The sequence below is a fragment of the Thalia democratica genome, chromosome 2, assembly GCF_965202585.1.
Source record: "Thalia democratica chromosome 2, ktThaDemo2.hap1.1, whole genome shotgun sequence".
Classification (NCBI taxonomy): Eukaryota; Metazoa; Chordata; class Thaliacea; order Salpida; family Salpidae; genus Thalia; species Thalia democratica.
Window position 1 is genome coordinate 60,266,877 of NC_139166.1, and position 18,918 is coordinate 60,285,794.

The following is an 18,918-nucleotide window of genomic DNA, read 5'->3' on the forward strand; positions in this document are numbered from 1 at the left end:
TAAATAATATAAATAGTTTACAATAACCGTACTACAAAGCATTAGTGTAGAAAAAATGAGAATACTAAGCAAAAAGGGAAAATTACAAGTAATAAAATTAAACACGTGTGAATGTGTAGTGCAAAATATATCTTATCGTGAAAAGTTGTCATCATCATGTTTTAAACACAAATTTGTTTATATGTTTTGTCAGTTGTGAAATATACTGACAGTTCGCACACAGCTAAGATAAGAAATTTTTTTTATTGATTATATTGATTGTAGTTAAAAATGAGGCAAAGTTACTAAAATATTTAGTTTGACTAGTTTTATGAGTTATTGAATGTACGTTAATACTGGAAGACATATATTTTAGAAAACAATATTTGCAACTAACATACTTTCGATATATGGAAAATAAAATTTGAAACTAAACAATTTTATACAAATTAAAAAAATAATTTTATAAGCCTTACATTAATTTGTTTGTTTTTCATAGTGAGGCAAACAAAACTTTGTCAAATATGTTTGTAAGCTTCAAGTTGTTTCAATTTTTCTGCTACAAACACATAGCGTCTTTACATTTATTTTATAAGTTTTCGTTACAAAAATTATTTAAAGTTAAAAAACTTACTTTTAAACGTATAAATAAAGTTGTGTTTATAGGTTAAATTATTCAGAATGTTTGATTAAAGTTGCAAACTTTGAATAACAAAAATAGTAATACAACCGCTGCTTTTTATTAAGATACTACAATTTTAAGGAAGATTACTAGTTTTTATCGTAACAATTTGTAACAAATGATTTAATTTCAATCTTAAATAGTAGTCTTTTTATTAAAAAAGGTGTGTACACAAAATTACTTGAGTATAAATTTTTTGAACACAACACTACTAAAAAATTTATTTATTTTTGTCAAATATATTCCAACTTTAATGTTTTAACTGTTTAAATATGTATATAAGGTTAAATAAATATTTCTACGTTTTAATTATATTTTTATCATAGAGAAAGACAAACCAAACATTCATTAAAACATTTTTTTATGGAACAAAACTTTTTGAGCACACTGTAGTGCACAGGTTCACTAAGAACACTGATTTAAAACATTTTATTCAAATAACAAATAGGCTCTGTAAATTTCTAATAGGTAACACAAGGATTTTGTCAAATAATCTTGTTTATTTATGTTTATATTCTGCAAATTTATGAACTTTGTTGTCAACTTTAGCACTTTTAAAATCTCTCTTAGTAAATAAAGTTGTTATGTTTAATTATTTTTTCTTATTAAAAGTTTTATATATATATATATATATACATATGAATAAACTTTCATAAATAGTACATACAAAAAAATTGATCTTGAGCAAAAACATCTAATATAAGTAATGTGAACTTGAAAACATTTATAGAAGAAAAAAAAAAGTAAAACTTTTAAAAAGTATAGAAAATTATATCGTCATTATTTATTATTTAACTTTTATTTCTAGCAATTATAAACTTTTTTTAATCAAAACTACTGTTAATAACAGTTTATACTATTCTAAAAAAACTATTTTAAAACCAAAAGGAGATCTTTTATGCTTTGGCAATGTTATATTTTACGGTTGTAATAGGAGTTTTATTACATTCCTTTCTATTTTAATTATCTACTGTAAAATTTAGTTTTACGACGATAAGTTTTAACTTATGGCTTTGTATTTTTAACATTAGTCTGTATTAATGTAAACAAAGTTTTTTTGATAATTAATTAACATCTTCTGTAATACTTAATAACGTTTTTATAGTAGCTAGTCATTTTTTTTTATTCACTTATGTTTGACTAAAAGTTTATAACAATGTTTTAAAGCATTATTTATCATCTTTTTAATTATTTTTAGCCATATACGACTATAATTTGGTTTATTATTTAATGTTACTTTTAAACGATGAACATAAAAAGCAATTTCTATTATTTCAAAAATTAGCAGGTAACTTATATTTACCTTCATCAAATTAAATCTACAGTGATAAATTAGTTTTTAATAGGCATTTCTGGTTAATTAAAATTTTTGTACGATTTTGAAATTATTGATCTTAATTATGAAACTACTTTCATTTTATCTGATACCATAAATGCTTTTAATTGACCAAAGGAAGTAATTAGTGAGCATTGTTTGCTCGTTCAATTTCTTTAAATGTTTTAAAAGTCTTTGTAGTCATCTTTAATTTACATTTAAACGTATAAAAATTAGTTACTGTTAAAATAAAAGTACATATTTAACGTAGAAGTTAAACAAGTTTTGAGTATTTTGATTTTTATTATTTATAATTTAAAATAAACTTTTTTTTTTTTATGTCTACAATAAAACTGTTATCTTTTTAAAATTGAAAAAGTATGTTTTAAAATTAAGCAGTTTTTAAATTATTTTACAGTACTTAGTTAGTCAATCTTTAGAAAGTTTATTTTTCGAGTTGTAAATAACTTAATGAACTTCAACCTAATCATTGAAAAATAATAAAAATTAAAAAATAAACAATGTTTAATGAAAAACGCTTATGTTTTTATTGAATTAAATTTTCTTTACCTCACCTGTTATATCTAAAAAACGCATTAATCAGAAAATTTTTGACTTAGTTTTATTAAAAAGGTAAAACTATTGTATCACGTTCAGACTAATACTATAATTAATATGCGCAGTAACTGTAAAACAACTCTTAACCACATTAAGTAAACTCAATTAATCTTCTTATTGCTGAATACTACAAAACTATAAATAATGTGGTGTGTAGTTTGTTTTCTAGCACCATGTACGTTTAAATAGATACTTTATTAAGAAACAAGTTTTGTATAAATAAATTTTATATTTCAAAAACTGTTATATTAAAAATTTTTAAAGTTTTTTTAGCTTTGTTTTTTTTTTGGATTTTGCTATTATAGGGTTTTTATCAAAACCGTATTTAAACTAATTATATCTTCATTTTAATAACAAATTATCTGAACCGTTTTAAACAGTATCAAATATCTAAAACAATATAAAGCACTTTTAATCTGTTGTAGATATTTAAATTTAATATATTTATTAAGTTTTAAAGAAATAAATAAACAATTTGAATTTGTCTAAGTTTGGCAAAGTACCGATTTTTAGCGATAAACAAAGTTATAAACTACAATCTTTACATGAAGCGTATCATTTTCACACAAGCGTGAGTATACGTTCTTACTAACATGATTATCAATTTCACGCTACGAACATCATTGTCAGTACAACTGCTTTAGTTTGTTTTACTAAAATAGTTAATATGTGACTCAAGAAAAGCGATTTGTTTTACATTTTGTCTTTTATTTCATTAAACAGGCCTAAAAAGAAAGAAAGAAACATTTGAAAAACCGTTAACCAAAGTAATATAAAAGTTTACTTTAAATGTTAAACACTTTTGTTTTAATGACTAAAAATCATTATAAAAAGAATTGAAAAAAAAAACTTGAGTATAAAATTTTATTTTTTAGCTTAAATATTTATGGTAATGCTTTAAAATTGTTAAAGGTTTGTTGCTTTTAAATATAACTAACAAAAACTGATAAAACCACTTTTAATTCTAGTTTCCTATATTAAGAATTAAAATTGTAATTCAAATATTTTTAAATTTTTATAAACTACTACATCAGTTGTTTACTTTATTGTAGAGTTAATCCTAATTAAATTATTGTAAAGCTAACATTGATAAACTACACTAAAGTTCTTGTTTAGAATAAACTACATTATACATTTACTTTTATAAACAAACTGACAATTAAAGTTAGAATGTTAAAAATAAAAAATTAGAAGTAAAAGTATGCTTTTTGTACAAAAATACTTCTAAATTAAATTTACACTTGTTTTAATGACTATTATAAAGTTTTACATATTAGTCAAATTAGAAATTTAAAAGTAAAACTGTTGTGTATTACAAATTAACTTAAACAAAATTTTTCCCAACAAATAATAACTTTTATTAATAAAAAAATACAAAATTACTTTTTTTTAATCAAATGTAAAATAAAAACGAAAAGTAACTAAAATGCTTTAAAGCACGTTTTTAGAATTCTAGTCTAAATCAAAAGAGTTTCTCTTATTCCTAGCTCATCGTTCTATTTCTTACACAAGTTATTTTCAACTTCACTCAATGAATACAGTCTTTCACAATCAATCCATTCCTCATGAAAGTTCCTTTAAGAGAGGGAAGCATTTTGTTGACCTTCTTGAAAATCGATAGAGCTGTATGATGGTAATCTACAGCTGTTTAAGTCATTTTTGTTATTATACCTAAGAATAAAAGTCTTCATTTATTATTAAAAATCTGCCGAACAACTAAAACACGTAATAAAGTCTTAGAAAAATTATCAAACTACTTATTTAACAAATATTTCACTATAAAAGTTCTGTCATATAATTTAAATTTAAAACAATCTAAAATAAATTGTAGAAAAAATTTTACAAAAAAGGAAAACAGTAGTTATAAACAGGAAACAACTATAATCATTTAAAATTTTTTATTTTTCCTAAACTCGTCGAACAACTAAGTTAAGTTCACTCTTAAAAAAGAAAAAAAGTATATATACTATATAGAAACAATTATAATATTGGTCTAATCTTTAAAAAAATTATTCTTGTTTTTTTTCAAAGAAAATAATATCTAACCTCAATTTTGATTGTTGGTCGACTTGACTGTTGTGAATCACTGGACCGTATAAAAAAGCTTCAATTTCCTGAAAAAAAATAATATACAAGTTACAGCTTTTTAAAAACTATTTAGGTTTTATAAACAAACCTTAAATGTAGGCCGCTGAATTATATTTCTTCTCCAGCACTTTTGCATTAAGTAGAAAAGATACTCTGGACATTTTTGTGGACACGATAGTAGTTGACCCCTTACTATATTAATAACAACCTCATCATCTTTTAAATGGGAGTACGGTAGTGGTGTGAACTGAGTGGAATAAGTAAAAAGTTCCCACATGAGCACACCAAATGACCAAACATCACTTTTTGGTGAAAATTGTGAACTAGATATCAGTGTTTCAGGTGACATCCATCTGTAAAGTATTTAGTACTGAATTAATTGTTAAAACCTTATCCTTTTTATATGCTACTAATATACAATGGCATAGTTTATGACTAAATTTGATAAAAAAACTAGAAAAAAAAGTAACAATGGATTTAAAAATAGAAAAATTTATAGTTAAAGTAAATCCAATAACCATATAAACTTTTAAAACCTTGTAAATGAGTAAATAATATCAAGTTTAAAACTTTTAGATAATAAGTCTTAAAGTTAAATATACTATTAACTATAAACAAAATCAACAAATAACAAACTAATTAAGCTACGTTTTGCAGTTAAGAAAACAAAGTGTTTTACAGCTAATATAAAATCAATAAATATAAAAAAAAATCTTATCTGAAGTATAGTGAAAAATGACTAGCATGAGTTTAATGAATGAATTTTCAGTTACTTAACTTTTTTTTTCGCTTTTTTCATATTCTAAAAGTTTGCTTCATAAAGCCTTATAATTTGTTAAACGTGTTAACTAACCTTACTGGCATAGGAGTTTCATAATTTTTCACACAAACATAACAATTTTTATCCACAATTCGTCTCAAATTAAAGTTGATAATTTTTATTTGGTTTATGTCAGTCATCACAATATTTCTAGCTGCTAAATCTTTGTGCACAAAACCTTTTGATTCTAAGTATGCCATGCCTTTTGCAATCTGAAAAAAATTGTAAAGCTTTAGGCTTTTAAGACATCAATAATCTTTTTTCCTATTTCCAAAATTTTTATTCTATCAGTTCGGTTTTAAACAAGTACTTTATAGTAAAACTGCTAAGTAATATAAATAAACAATAAATTTGTATTTAAGTTTAATTTTATTAGTTTAGGTATAATACATTATTTTATAGTTTTATTTCAAACTCTATGTAAACTTACTTGTTTAAGAATATTCATCAGTGAATCAAATTCACATGAAATTGTAGAAGACAAATAAGATGAAAGATGTAAACCATTTCCATACTCGTAAATTGGCACGAAATTATTAACTTCAAATACCATGGCCTGTTTAAGTTTTTTTGTCAACTATTTGTTATGAATTTTTGATTAATAATTTTTTTTTATTTTTTTTTTGAAATAATGACAAAACAATTTGTATTGTTTAGTGTTGAGCTTCTTATTGTTTATGATGCTTTCAAAAAAAAAACAATAATAATAAGATAACAGTTGCAAAGCTAGTTGATTTAAATTTAAAAAATACAATTTTTAAATAGTGAAACAAGGCAATATACATTTTAATAAAATCAAAAAATTTTATACCTGTTTTATTATATTAGTACAGAAGAAGGGGGTAAACTTAAACAACTACGTATTTTTTTTTTCGCTGTTTTAATTTTCTAATGTTACGTAAACTATTTTCAAAAACAATAATTAGACTAGTAGCAACAAGTTATGAATGTTGGGTAATAAGCTAATATGTTTAGTTCAAGAATTAAATAATCTATTGAGCACTTAAAAAAATATCTGACTATTTAAAAAATATTTTACTATAAATTAATGTTTAAAAATTAGTTTGTTTTTCTAAATGCTAGAAATAGATAAGTTCATTTTATAGAGTTTTTAAAAATAGAAAAGAGTTAAAAAAGTTAGTTAAACACTTTTTAGCAGAAATGATACTTGGTTTAAATAACAACAACAATTTTTTCCTGTTAAAGTTATTTTTAAAAGCTTTTCAGCATCTTAGTTTCCGCAATAAAATTAAACAATGTGACGTTAATCTGCTAACAAATATCTCAGAGTCGCCATCAAGTACTTAAACTTGAGTGGGATTATTTCAGACTTCAAACACTCAATATGCTTTTGTGAGTACTAAAAATGACTCATATAGTAAGCAATGTAAAACAAATTCTATTCACAAATGATTTCCTTTTGTTTAAAATACCTCTTTAAGCAAGTCTATTCTATTTCGTTAAATACTACTTATGTACAAAGTGTAAAAGTTTTAAACTAACGACAAGTTTTGTTACGTTCGGATGGATAATAGTTGATTTTTGTCGTAAAACTTTCAATAAACATTCTTGTTGGCTGTTGCAAAGTTCTGAATAGTTTTTGATTTTGACTGAAGCTAGCTGTAATTTTTTTTATTAAACTAAAGTGTTACGTATGACTAAAACAAATAAAGTTTAAATAAGTACATAATTAAAAACTGAACACATAAACTCTTGCTGCTTAGGCATATTCGAACACGTTTATTCACAATACTTAAATGTGTTCATCATATACTTATTTTATTCTAATGAGATAATAGTTTTACATTAATCTTTGAAAAATGTCTTGTATTAATTTAAGCATTAGAAAACGTGTCAAAATTTTTTTAAAGAATGAAGAATAATGTATTTGTTGAATTATTTTAACTTACAAGTATATATACAAATATAAGGGTATATTTGTCACAGATGACGAATAGTTTGTCAACTAAATTTGTTTTTTAAGGGTTTTATAAAATAAGTTTCACTTAAGTTTCAATTATAGTTTGATAAACATGTATAGTTATAAATAGTTAAAAAAGTACATATTTGTAAGTAAGTATCTAGATAACAAGTTTGTTTTATAAACACTGTATATTTATCATGTTAGCAAAGTGCAATTAAAATATGATTATCATATTGTTTAAAAAATATGTGGTTTAAACAGATATAACAAAGCATTTAGTTCGAGATAAAAATAATGTGGTATAGTAATATAAAAAAAGTGAATAAGGAAAAAATTAATAAATATATAGATAACATAATAATAACACTCTTTTATAATATTCACCCTAAAAGTAGGTAACTTCGTCGCATTTTAGATCATTTAGTCTTTGATAAATCTATATTTTGCTTGAAAATTTTCTTGTAACCACATTTAAATTTTAGGATAAACAAACATATTTAATCTGTTTAACAAATATTTAACGCATTAATCAAAGTCGTACTGAGCAGATGTTCTAAAATATGATCTAAACGAAATAAAAAGCTTCAGTACAGCTGAATTTGCAGTTTAGGTAAAAAATATTCAAAATCTAAAATTTAAAGCTTATGAAGCTTTTTTTGAAACATGTTATAGTTAATGATGATGGGTTATAAAAAACGATAAATTATTATTTTTTGTATTTTAGTTAAAACGTCCTTTGCAGTTTAATGAAGCTTACTTTTTCTTTATAGAGCTTTATCACATTGTCTTCTTTTACTTCAACTAAATGGACACAACCAAATTTACCAAATCCCAAAACACTTCCGGAAACCTTCACAGCTGATTTTTTCACTACAGGTATGTTGACCTGAGAAAACTATACATTAGTGCTATTATAGTTAATGTTTTTGAAATGAAAAAAAAACAATTTTAAATGTATTTTATTACCTCACTAAAGTTTTTAGCGTGACTCTTATTTTCGTAGTATGACAACAGAGGTTTGTGACTGTTAACTCTTTTAAAGTAGTTCTGAGCGAATTTCGCTTTTTTTCTGTTGCGTCGACTAACAAACCTCGACCCAAGTATCATCACCATGACAACGACAAATAAACAAGTTGTCAAGACACCAAGTTTTACAAACATCGGCAACATGTTGTCGTTGTTGAGCACTGAAAATTTATTTATTAAATAAAAAGGTAGACTTTTTGTAAATTAAATGAATCAAATTGACTTACCACAAGTGTTGATTTTGCAGGATTGAGGAATTTTGTTTTGTTTGTCAACATAACACCACGGCTTGCTTGCTGTACCATCAGTATTTCTACAGTAATTGTTGATGAGTTGTTCATTCTAATTCAATATTAATGATATATACTATTTATTTGTTAAACACACTAAAAAACTGAACTATTTATAACTCCAAAAAAAACTAAGAAAATTGTAATTGAGATACTTTTACTATTCAAACCTCGTTATTTCCGTTCCAAGGCATGCATTTTAAACCAGACTCGGTAGTACTTGCAAATCCGTTGTAAGATTTTCCATTGTCAAATTCATTGTAGCAATCATCTTTTTCTACATATGTTTCTTCGGAAAACGACACTTGAATTGTTTTACAAGTTGAATTAAATGAAGTTGGTAACAGAGAACAATCAACTGTTGACATCATTTTCTAAAAATACAACATGCATCACAAATCAATGATAACTCATAAAGTGCTTTTATTGCATAGGAGGTGTAACTAAATGATTTTTTTTTACTAAATGATTTGTATTTTTTTTTCGTAGTTTGATATAAGTAAAGATTAAGAGAAAGCAATTTTCCATAAATCTATTGTAAGTGTCCTTAGACTTTTTGTAGTACAACTTATGTAATATACCTTTAAATATGAGTATACAAATCCTTCTCTGTCAATAAGTTCGTCAAGATTGCAGTAATGTATTTTTACTGAGATACAGTCCTCTCTACATAAGTAAACTGGTAAAATTTGCTTATTGTGTTTTATGCAAGTTGGAAACATAAAAGAACAATAAGCAGGCATCAAAAGTTCTCTACAAACTGGATTAAAGTTAATTTTCAATGCATCTGTAAAAGTTACTTTTCTAAGATACACAACTATAACAGTAAAAAAAAAATAGATAATCCAATCATGAACTTTTTTTTCTGTCTATAAAACATTCAAATTTCAATTAAAATGATAAAATAACTTACTTTCTGTTAAAGAGTTAAAACTGACAAAATTTTCAGCAAAATTTTTTCCGAAAAATGCGTCATTTTTAACGACGATTACAAAATGTAAACAAATCAAAAGATCATAAAAAGTTTAGGAGGTCTTTTACGATGTTGTTTTGAAAAGTAGATTAAATTGATTACATGGCTTCAAAATATTGAATCAAAAAGTTAGTTTTTCATTTTTCATGGAACGGTATTTTTGACAAGTACTTTATGTCAGATTAAACAAACCTAATTTAGATTTAGCTGCAAGCATTGTAGCTTCTTGGAGTTGAATATTAGCATCTGGGTCTACATAAATGTTTGTATTTCCTAAATAATCAGCACAAACATTTCCGTTATATTCAACGCATTGCGCATCTTGTTGAAACCTGAAAAAGAGTATTTGATACTTTAACAAGCCTTAAGAAAATGTTTATCCTTAACGTATTTGAACATTTGGTAACTTGAAAACTTTTTAACAAGTTTTCGAAACTACTCCTATGAACTGTTTTAAACCAACTTACATAATGGGTTGATCTTTCTTACTGAGTTCAGGAGGCTTTTCTGCAAAAGTTATTTAATCTATAAAATCCTTAAAACAAGTTACACTGTTTAAGTAGCTAAAAATAAAATGAAAATACTACCTTATTACAACTGTATAGGTTTACTTAAAACGAAAAACAAAAATATTTTATACGAGTGTTAAACTATAACTATTTAAAGTAAACTGACTGAACTAAAAAAATATATATATATACACCATTTTGAGCTAAACTATCAAAAAGTCGACCGTTTTATTTTGTTATTACTACACTTTTAACCATCTTATAGTCTTTTGATATATATTTTGCAAGTTTAGGATCGCATGCAACATTTTACAAACATACTAACGAAAAGAAACTCTCAAGGATGAATTTAACTCAATACTTTCATTGTTACTAGTTGCTACACATTTGTAAGATCCTGAATCTGAGGTATAAACATGATTTATTTTTAATTTGGATCCCCAGGATTTCGTTTCTATTGTTATTCTACCATCCTCGCGTGGGTCCAACTTTTTGTTCTCGAAATACCTACAGAATATTTTTTTTTAAATCTTTTTATATTAAAGCATTTTCCTTTTAATAACAACTATATTTCAACAATTTTGCTAAAGAGAGATAGAAACAGCTTTTTACCATCAGTTTTATTTTGTTTGACATTGTATTTAATCACGCAAAAAAAGAGAAATTACTTCTAAAAAATTTGAAGTATGCGTTTTCTATAAAATAAAAACTCATTCTTGAAATAGATATGAAATGTAATAAAATCAACTCAGTAGGTTATTAATTTTTAGAAATTTTAAACTCTTTTTTATGATTTGTTTAAGTTTATAACTATTAATTAACTAAACTTTAAAAAATTAACGTTAGCACATATTTAACTTAAAGGTTAACTATGAAACTATTTGTGTGTTCTATAGAAGCGTATAGCTCTAAACAACAAATCCAAATAACACAATAAAAGTTATGTTATGTCAAATTAAAAACAAATTGAAACTAGTTTACTAAAAATTGACAGTTTGATTAAATTTAAAAGCGCTTTTTGTTTATTCTAATTAATTAAGCGGAAGTAATTTGAGTTTTTGAATTAAAACTTCAACAAACAAATTTAAAACAGTTAGTGAAATTTCTTTCAAGTTAGAGATAGTAAAATTCGTTTAAACTACTGTAACTGAGCAAACTAGCTGTAATCTTGTTAAGTGAGCTATGTAAACACAAAACAACTAATATGCAAGTTAGTGCTTTATACATTTTTTGTGAAATTCTTATCTCATGTATTTTCAATGAAATACAATTAAGAAAACTGTATTTTATTAGTTTTAAATATAACAAAGCTTGATAGCCATATTTACCGTTGTTATTTGATGTGTTAATTTTTAATTTTTAATTAATATTTTGTTTTTTCACCTTTGATCTAAAAGGTTTTTTTTTTGATTATGCAATTTTTATCTTCAGCATGACATAGAAAAAGAGTTGAGTAGTATAGTTGAGAAAAAATAATTATTTAAGATTACAACTAACAGTTGTTTTAAATGCCAACGTAAATGATTTTCGCTTACAAGCAGCATTTACACAAACTCAGCAATTTAAAGTTAATCTTTGTGTAAGTATTTCACACAAGTATAATATATTCTAGTTTCAACATGTAGTAAACATTTAGAATTTTTTAATTTTAATAAAATAAAAACTGAGAAAACTTATTATTACTTAATTAGTTTGTTAAATAGAAAATTAAAGAATATTGTTATAATTACAAAATTAAAATTTTAGAAGATATTTCACAAATGATTATACTAAAGCATATATATTCAAGATTGGGAAGTAGCTTTAGTAAAACTAGTTTTAATTTTTTTAAATATTATTAAATTTCTTATGTTGTTCGTTTCTTGTTGGTAAAATTTTCTATACACTTTGATTTGTTTTTTTTTTTTGAAGTGTTTAGAGTGTTTTAAGACTGCACTTTTCTTCATATTCAAAAATTAAAGTTACCAGTTTCATTTTTATTAAACTAAACTTTACAACAAATCTAACCATTTATATTCAACATTCTTTTTAGAGTTTTTTGCTGTAACATAACATTTAAAAGTTGCAGTTTCATCAGAAACGACTTCTAGATTTTTCATGTGTTTCAAAACAGTCAGCTTAGTACCTACACGATTTTATTTTATTTCATATTTAAAAAAAATAACCAACTAGTTTAAAGTACAAAACTCAAAATCATGATTCAAAAATGTAAACACATAACTTACTGTTACTAGAATTTGATGTATTACGATTATATTTCCTAGTTAGCAAAAAATATTAGAATAACTGATTACAATAATTTAAAGTTTTTTTTTTTTAAATTTTAGTATTAATGCAAGAAAAAAAGCATGTATGAACATATAAATTTAGCAAACAAATATTACTTTGGTTAAAATATTTAAACAATAGTACCTTACATAGTATGATTTACTAGACGTTTTTATAATTATTTGCTATAAGTTTATAATGCTTATCTTTGTAATAGCTATAAATAGTTTCTTAGAAATAAACTAATAACTTAGTAGTTTACTTTTGTTTCAACATTTAATAAACTATATCTTGTTATTATTTAAAGAAGCATTTTACCTGGCTATGATTAAAATTAATCTCAATTAATATAAGTATTTTATAGAAAAAAATGCTGTGTTATAAATATGTCGAACCTTTACATACAAAATATGTTTAAAAATACAGAAAAAACACTAACTCCCATTTGGTGAATTCTTTTGCGGTGTTAGTTTAAACCTGAAACAAAGTTTGAATTTTTGTTGTTTTCACAGCAATTTATAATAAAGAATAGTTTTTAAAATATATGCTTTGTAAAATCTGAAAAATAATTTTATTAAACTTGTTAATACTTAAGTTAATTTAAATAAAACATTAAACAAAACTTATTAAGCAAAACACTGAACTTTAGAAACTGTATTAAAATTAGTGATGTACCGGACTCACTATCCGGGTCCGGGTCCGGCCGGATATTGCCATTTTTGTCTGATATCCGGATCCGGCCGGACTCTAATTTGAAAAAAAAGTCCGGATCCGGTTCCGGCCGGATTCTAATTTGAAAAAAAAGTCCGGGTCCGGTTCCGGCCGGATTCTAATTTGAAAAAAAAGTCCGGATCCGGGTCCGGCCGGATCCTAACAGAGATCCGGCCGGACCCGGATCTAGTTAGTAAAAAAGAGCATACTGAAAAGTATTTTTTCAAAAACAAACTCTGTGTAAATTTATAAGAGTCATTTTCGTCAGTTAAAATTAAACACCTACCGTGATTGGCTCATTTTGTACACGTGACTAATTTACATTTGTTTACATTTAAACTATGAAATAAACATTTCATGAACTCTTTACATATGTTGTAAAATTAAAAACTTTGGAATGAATCCTTGCATTATTTATTGTTTAAAGTTGAGCTCAGAGAATATTTAGAGTTAAATGTACGAGCCAATGAGAATCATATGACGAAATGTTTCAAACTAAATACTGATGCAACAAAACATCAGAACATGACAGGCAGTTTATATGTAAGCAGTTAGTTAGTTTGGTGTGCAGCTTGAAGCAACAAAATATCTTGAACTTTTTTGTGAATGCTTATTGTAAGTAGTGTTTTGTTTTAAAAGTGAATATTTCAACTGGTGTTTAGTTGTTTAAATATTTAAGCCAAGTTTATAGTTTAATAGTTTATTAAAAATTTTACAGTTTATTTTTTACTAAAAGTTTTATTTAATTTTTAGTTTATTGTTTTAAGTCTTTTGATATAGATTTAAATAGCTTCCAGTTTTTAAAGTGTTACCAAAGTAATTAATAATTTTGTATATGCTAGTATTTCTTGTTGTGTTTTATATAAAAGATTCATTACTCATAACTGTCGTGTCTGATTATAGAAAATAGTCTCAGTTAGAATTTATTATTTGTTAGATATTAATTAAATAAGGTAGGATTTAATTATGATGGGTAGTACTAATAATTTAAGTGTACCACAATCAGTCCACAACTTTACTACCAAATTGTAAACCTTTGCTAGCTGTTCTACTGATTATTAGATAAAAGTAATTTTTTCAGTTTTTAAAAACCTCATTCTGACTCAGGCTTGTTTATACTCACTCTAGCTAGTTTTATTGACTTAAACAGTGGCAACCCTGCTAGTTCAAAATTTGTTGGGATTTTTAGAAAATCTTGGACTGCCTCAGGCTAGTTTAGTTTTTTATAAAAACTCGGGCTAGTTTTCTTTTAAATTTTGAAAGAGTTTGAGCTGATCCAGTTTTCAATATTTGGTAATTTTCTAGTGTATTTTGTTCAAGAACTCGTTTTCAGATTTTTAATTGTAAATAACACCTAAATTTGTAAACCTTGTGGCTAGCTGTTCTACTTATTATTAGATGAAGTTCTTTTTTTTCAGTTTTTAAAAACCTCGTTCTGACTCTGGCTAGTTTATACTAGTGATTCTCACTATCCGGGTCCGGGTCCGGCCGGATATTGCCATTTTTGTCTGATATCCGGATCCGGCCGGATTCTAATTTGAAAAAAAAGTCCGGATCCGGTTCCGGCCGGATTCTAGTTTGAAAAAAAAGTCCGGGTCCGGTTCCGGCCGGATTCTAATTTGAAAAAAAAGTCCGGGTCCGGTTCCGGCCGGATTTTAATTTGAAAAAAAAGTCCGGGTCCGGGTCCGGCCGGACCCGAAATTGTGGGTCCGGTACATCACTAATTAAAATGCACTGTAGACACCATTCGATTAAACTGAATAAGCTGTCTCCTTTGAGTTTATTTAAGATAATAAAGATATTAATCAAATGAAAAATTTAGTTTTAAGCAACATTTTCCGTTCATTTTTAAAACCAATTGCATTTAAGACTGAAGCAAACTAAAACTTTACATTTAAGTGCTTGTCAGAAAATTCTTAGTTTGATTTATCATTTATTAAATAAATAACCTTATCGTAAAAACTTGCTCTTAGCCTGCTTTGTGAGAAAATATGTCTAGATTTCAAAAGTTTTACAAAAAAACTCGTTTGATATTTGCTTTAAAGTAAGTTAGTATTTGTTAAACTTACCAGGTTTCACAAAACAAACAACTACTACATTTTTATAAGCACGTTTTGGTAAAAATTTTAACACCGATTTCGCTTAAAATAGAAAAGTTTGTTTACATATAGACGTAAGTTTTGCAAATAAAATACAGACAAAAGTTCTTGAACATAACATAATTTATATACTTTGTTAGTTAAAAAACTTTAGTTAACTGATAACAGGTAAAGTAGTGACAAATTTTGTGCACATTTTTTGTATTAAACTTCAATATATGTTTTATTTGTAATATATTTTTTTATTATTAGAGTTTAGTACGTTACAAAGACAAAGACTAAAAAGTTATTAATACTTTAAATAAAGCATACTATTCCTAAATTTTCAAGAAATTTCCAATAAGATAAAAACCAACCCATTGCTGCCTTTTAGTTTAGAATGCCTTTTCGACACAACAACACCTGTAAAAACATGACGTCATTTGTAGTAAGAAGGTATTTTCAAAGAATGCATGTTGATTTTTACTTAAATTTAGATTTTAGTTTGATTTATAAGTTCTTAGATTTATGTATAGAATTATTTTACAACAAAGTTTAAAAGGTTATGACATACCAAGTAACTACAAAAGCAAAAAGTTATATATTTTATAAGCGACTTATTGTTTTCTAGTCGATTGAAAGTTGTGTTTATTTGATACGTGACCAACTTGCATTAGTTTTAACTTTTGAAGCAACAAAACATTTACTTAATTTGCAAAAAAAAGTGTTTTTAAATTAAATATAATTTATTTATGGTACCTACGTACTATATTAAAAGATATTTTGTCTCAAGCTGTACTTTTTTTAACACTATGTAATTTTATATGAATTAAAGTACAACAACATTTGCTACTAGACTATATCTTAAGTAATAAACAATGTTTTTATACTAAATTAAATTTCAATTTATATTAGTATGTAAAATGAGTTAGAAGTTAATAATTTATATTACTTATATAATTGAATTAATAGTTTTTTTAAAATCACAAAACACTCAAAATTTTATGGCGTTTTTTATAGGGAACAAGTATCCCTTAGATCTGAAAAATTCAAATAAGTATAATGGTAGTGTGAAAATTTATATCAAATATTAAAGACAGTTGTTCAAAAATAAAATTATACTTTATAATTTTATACGATCTTTTAAGAAATAAATTAAATGTTAATTTGTTTTAAAAAATCAACTTACTAAGTAAACACAAGGTAGCTAGAAGTTGAAGTATGGCTTTCATCATTAACAAACTAAAATCAGAATCAAAGTAATCTGAATAAATCAATTGTAATAAATGATACTACTTCATGTGAAAGAAGAGTAATACGCTCAAATCAAGTATTTAAAAAACCATATTTCAAGAAAAAAAATGTTTAATTCTTGTGCTGCACGTCTTTAAGCTATTTAAAACATTTCATCGCTGTAGAAATTTCATAGTGGTTGAGAGAAGAAAAAAAAAAGTTTATTAAAAAAAAAATATTTTTTCTATCTCGAAGAAAAAAGTTACTTGATGTCAAACGACATGATAAATTGTCTTATTCAAATTTAGTTTGACGGACAGTAATCTATAATCTTTGAAAGCCAAAAAACACAACCGACCAATAACTTTTAATTAAAACCTTATTAAGTGAACGATTAAAATTTCACTACAAAAATTACTTAAACAAAGAAAGAACAACCTTGATAATTAGTTGCTTGAATTTTTAAAGTGTATTGTAAATATAGTTTTTAATTATTGTAGTGTAAACATAAAACTCCTTTACTTCAGAAATTTATACTTTCAAATGAAGTTAGTTTTAAAAGTTGTTTGAACGTATTGAATATTACTTATCATAATTACATTAATGAGTCCTTAGGCTTACACGTTTAGAACATTTAGAAAGGTTAAATTAAAACTTATAATATTTCTTGACAGGTGACAACGAAAATGGTATATTATATAAAAAACAGTACAATATTTTCAATACTGTAAAAAATACATCTACAATCTAAGTAAAACAAGCAAAAAATCTAATAAATCGTAAAATGTAATCAATATCAATATGACTAGTAAACGATATTTAATAGAAGCTTTTATTACTATTACTTTTACAATGTAAGCTTCTTACAGTGTAATAATCTAACTAACGAAGAAGTAAGAAGTTTTGTAGACATATTTATGCGTTTTTTCTTTTTTATTCGTGACGTATCTATTCTCTCATGTCACATTAAAATCACATGAAATTATAATAATATTCAATAGAATTACAGATTAATTTAACAATTCATATACGAAAAACACACTTTTTAAATCGCATAAAGATTTCAAATGTGTATAAGAACTAACTTTTAGATAAAGTTTGAGAAGTTAATAATTATCAAGATAGTAATAAAATGTTTTTTTGCTACTTTTAATTTCTCCCAAACGTACAAACAAAAAAATTTGTAATCTTAAGAAACTTTAAATATATTAGAAATAATCAAAGTATCAGTATTTTAATTACTGTATTTCTTCGTTTTTAATTAAAAGAGAAAAAAGGTGGTGAGAAATTGTTTAACAAAAACTAAATTTTATATACTATTCTAACTTTAAGTGAAACAGAATAAAAAATGTAAAGTAAATCTTAACCACTTTAAACGCTTCGCTAATAACTAATTTTAATAGATATTAATATTTACTTTTATTAATATAGTTTATAATAACTAGTAAGAAAATAAATTTAAAAACGTTTGTGCAAGTTATGCATTAATAAAAACAGTTTTCATGAAAATATTTTCTTTATCATACGATCACTTTTACGCTTTGTGTTTTATTTTAATTTAACTAAATATTTATAAAAACTATCTATAAAAATAGTTTGCTTTCAGTTGAAATATTTTATTAACTCTTCAACTTTTAAGAAAAATAAAATATACTAGTTAAAATTTTATCCTGAATAATTTTATTATGCATAAAGCTTTGTGCTAATTTTTTTTGTAAGCAGCGACAGTTATTATATAACTTATAGTTGCATAGTACTGTGTTCAAATGGTAAGAGTATGGATTTTTACCTAAACAAATTTGTAAATTATTTTGTTGAAGTTGCAACTTAAAATTTAAGAAAACTTACCAATAATTTTGCTTTTTATTTATTTCAAATTATAAGTCTAGGTTTTTTAACCTTTTAAAACTTATAACTGATAAAATAGACCGTTATTGAATGTTTTAACTATCAGAAGCATTATTATATTTTATTTAGAATTTATTTGCTTATCAATATATAAAAATATAAACTATATGAATCGTAAAAATATACTTGATCATTTGTTTATTATAAACAAAACCAATTTACTAATCTTTAATCTACGATTCTTTATATTATAAAACGAAACCAAGACATAAATTTTATTTTTAATACTTTTTAAGAAACTCTGACAACTACTATGACTATTTTAAAAAGCTCTTTTGACTTATTTTTATTGCTTAACAGAATACCAGTAGTTTTGAAGTTGAGTTTTAATCTTATTTAATAAATAAAGATGGTATTGTGTTAAGTATTGTTGTTTAAAATCATAAAAGAAATTTTTGTTTAATGTAAATTAATTAACAAAACTTTTAGACTTACTAAAAAGTACGTTAAAATGAAAAGCATTGTTATTTACTAAATGTAATTTAAGTAAAAAAAA

At 24.6% G+C, this 18,918-nt stretch overlaps 1 protein-coding gene across 1 annotated transcript; it reads right to left on the reverse strand.

Moving 5' to 3' along the window:
* Nucleotides 1–4,161: 4,161 nt before the first annotated feature.
* Nucleotides 4,162–16,558, reverse strand: LOC145829617 (inactive tyrosine-protein kinase transmembrane receptor ROR1-like). The gene is made up of 18 exons (XM_082937461.1): nucleotides 16,471–16,558; nucleotides 15,659–15,704; nucleotides 12,932–12,969; nucleotides 12,232–12,349; nucleotides 10,550–10,731; nucleotides 10,183–10,222; nucleotides 9,908–10,047; nucleotides 9,324–9,529; nucleotides 8,913–9,116; nucleotides 8,680–8,794; nucleotides 8,393–8,613; nucleotides 8,184–8,312; nucleotides 7,006–7,122; nucleotides 5,933–6,058; nucleotides 5,536–5,714; nucleotides 4,771–5,035; nucleotides 4,641–4,708; nucleotides 4,162–4,265 (listed from the first exon to the last, which is right to left on the reverse strand). Exons 1-18 carry the CDS (start codon nucleotides 16,514–16,516, stop codon nucleotides 4,172–4,174), a joined length of 2,334 nt encoding a protein of 777 aa, XP_082793587.1. The 5' UTR covers nucleotides 16,517–16,558; the 3' UTR covers nucleotides 4,162–4,171.
* Between the last annotated feature and the right edge of the window lie 2,360 nt (nucleotides 16,559–18,918).

What these genes read in the sequence shown, in the direction of transcription:
- LOC145829617 (XM_082937461.1), bottom strand. Translation starts at nt 16,516, where the DNA reads ATGATGAAAGCCATACTTCAACTTCTAGCTACCTTGTGTTTACTTA. An exon ending in AAAGAATTCACCAAATGGGA is followed by an intron (nt 12,350 to 12,931) that starts GTTAGTGTTTTT and finishes AAAATCGTGTAG; the next exon opens with GTACTAAGCTGACTGTTTTG. An exon ending in CGAACGTAACAAAACTTGTC is followed by an intron (nt 6,059 to 7,005) that starts GTTAGTTTAAAA and finishes AAACTTAAACAG; the next exon opens with GCCATGGTATTTGAAGTTAA.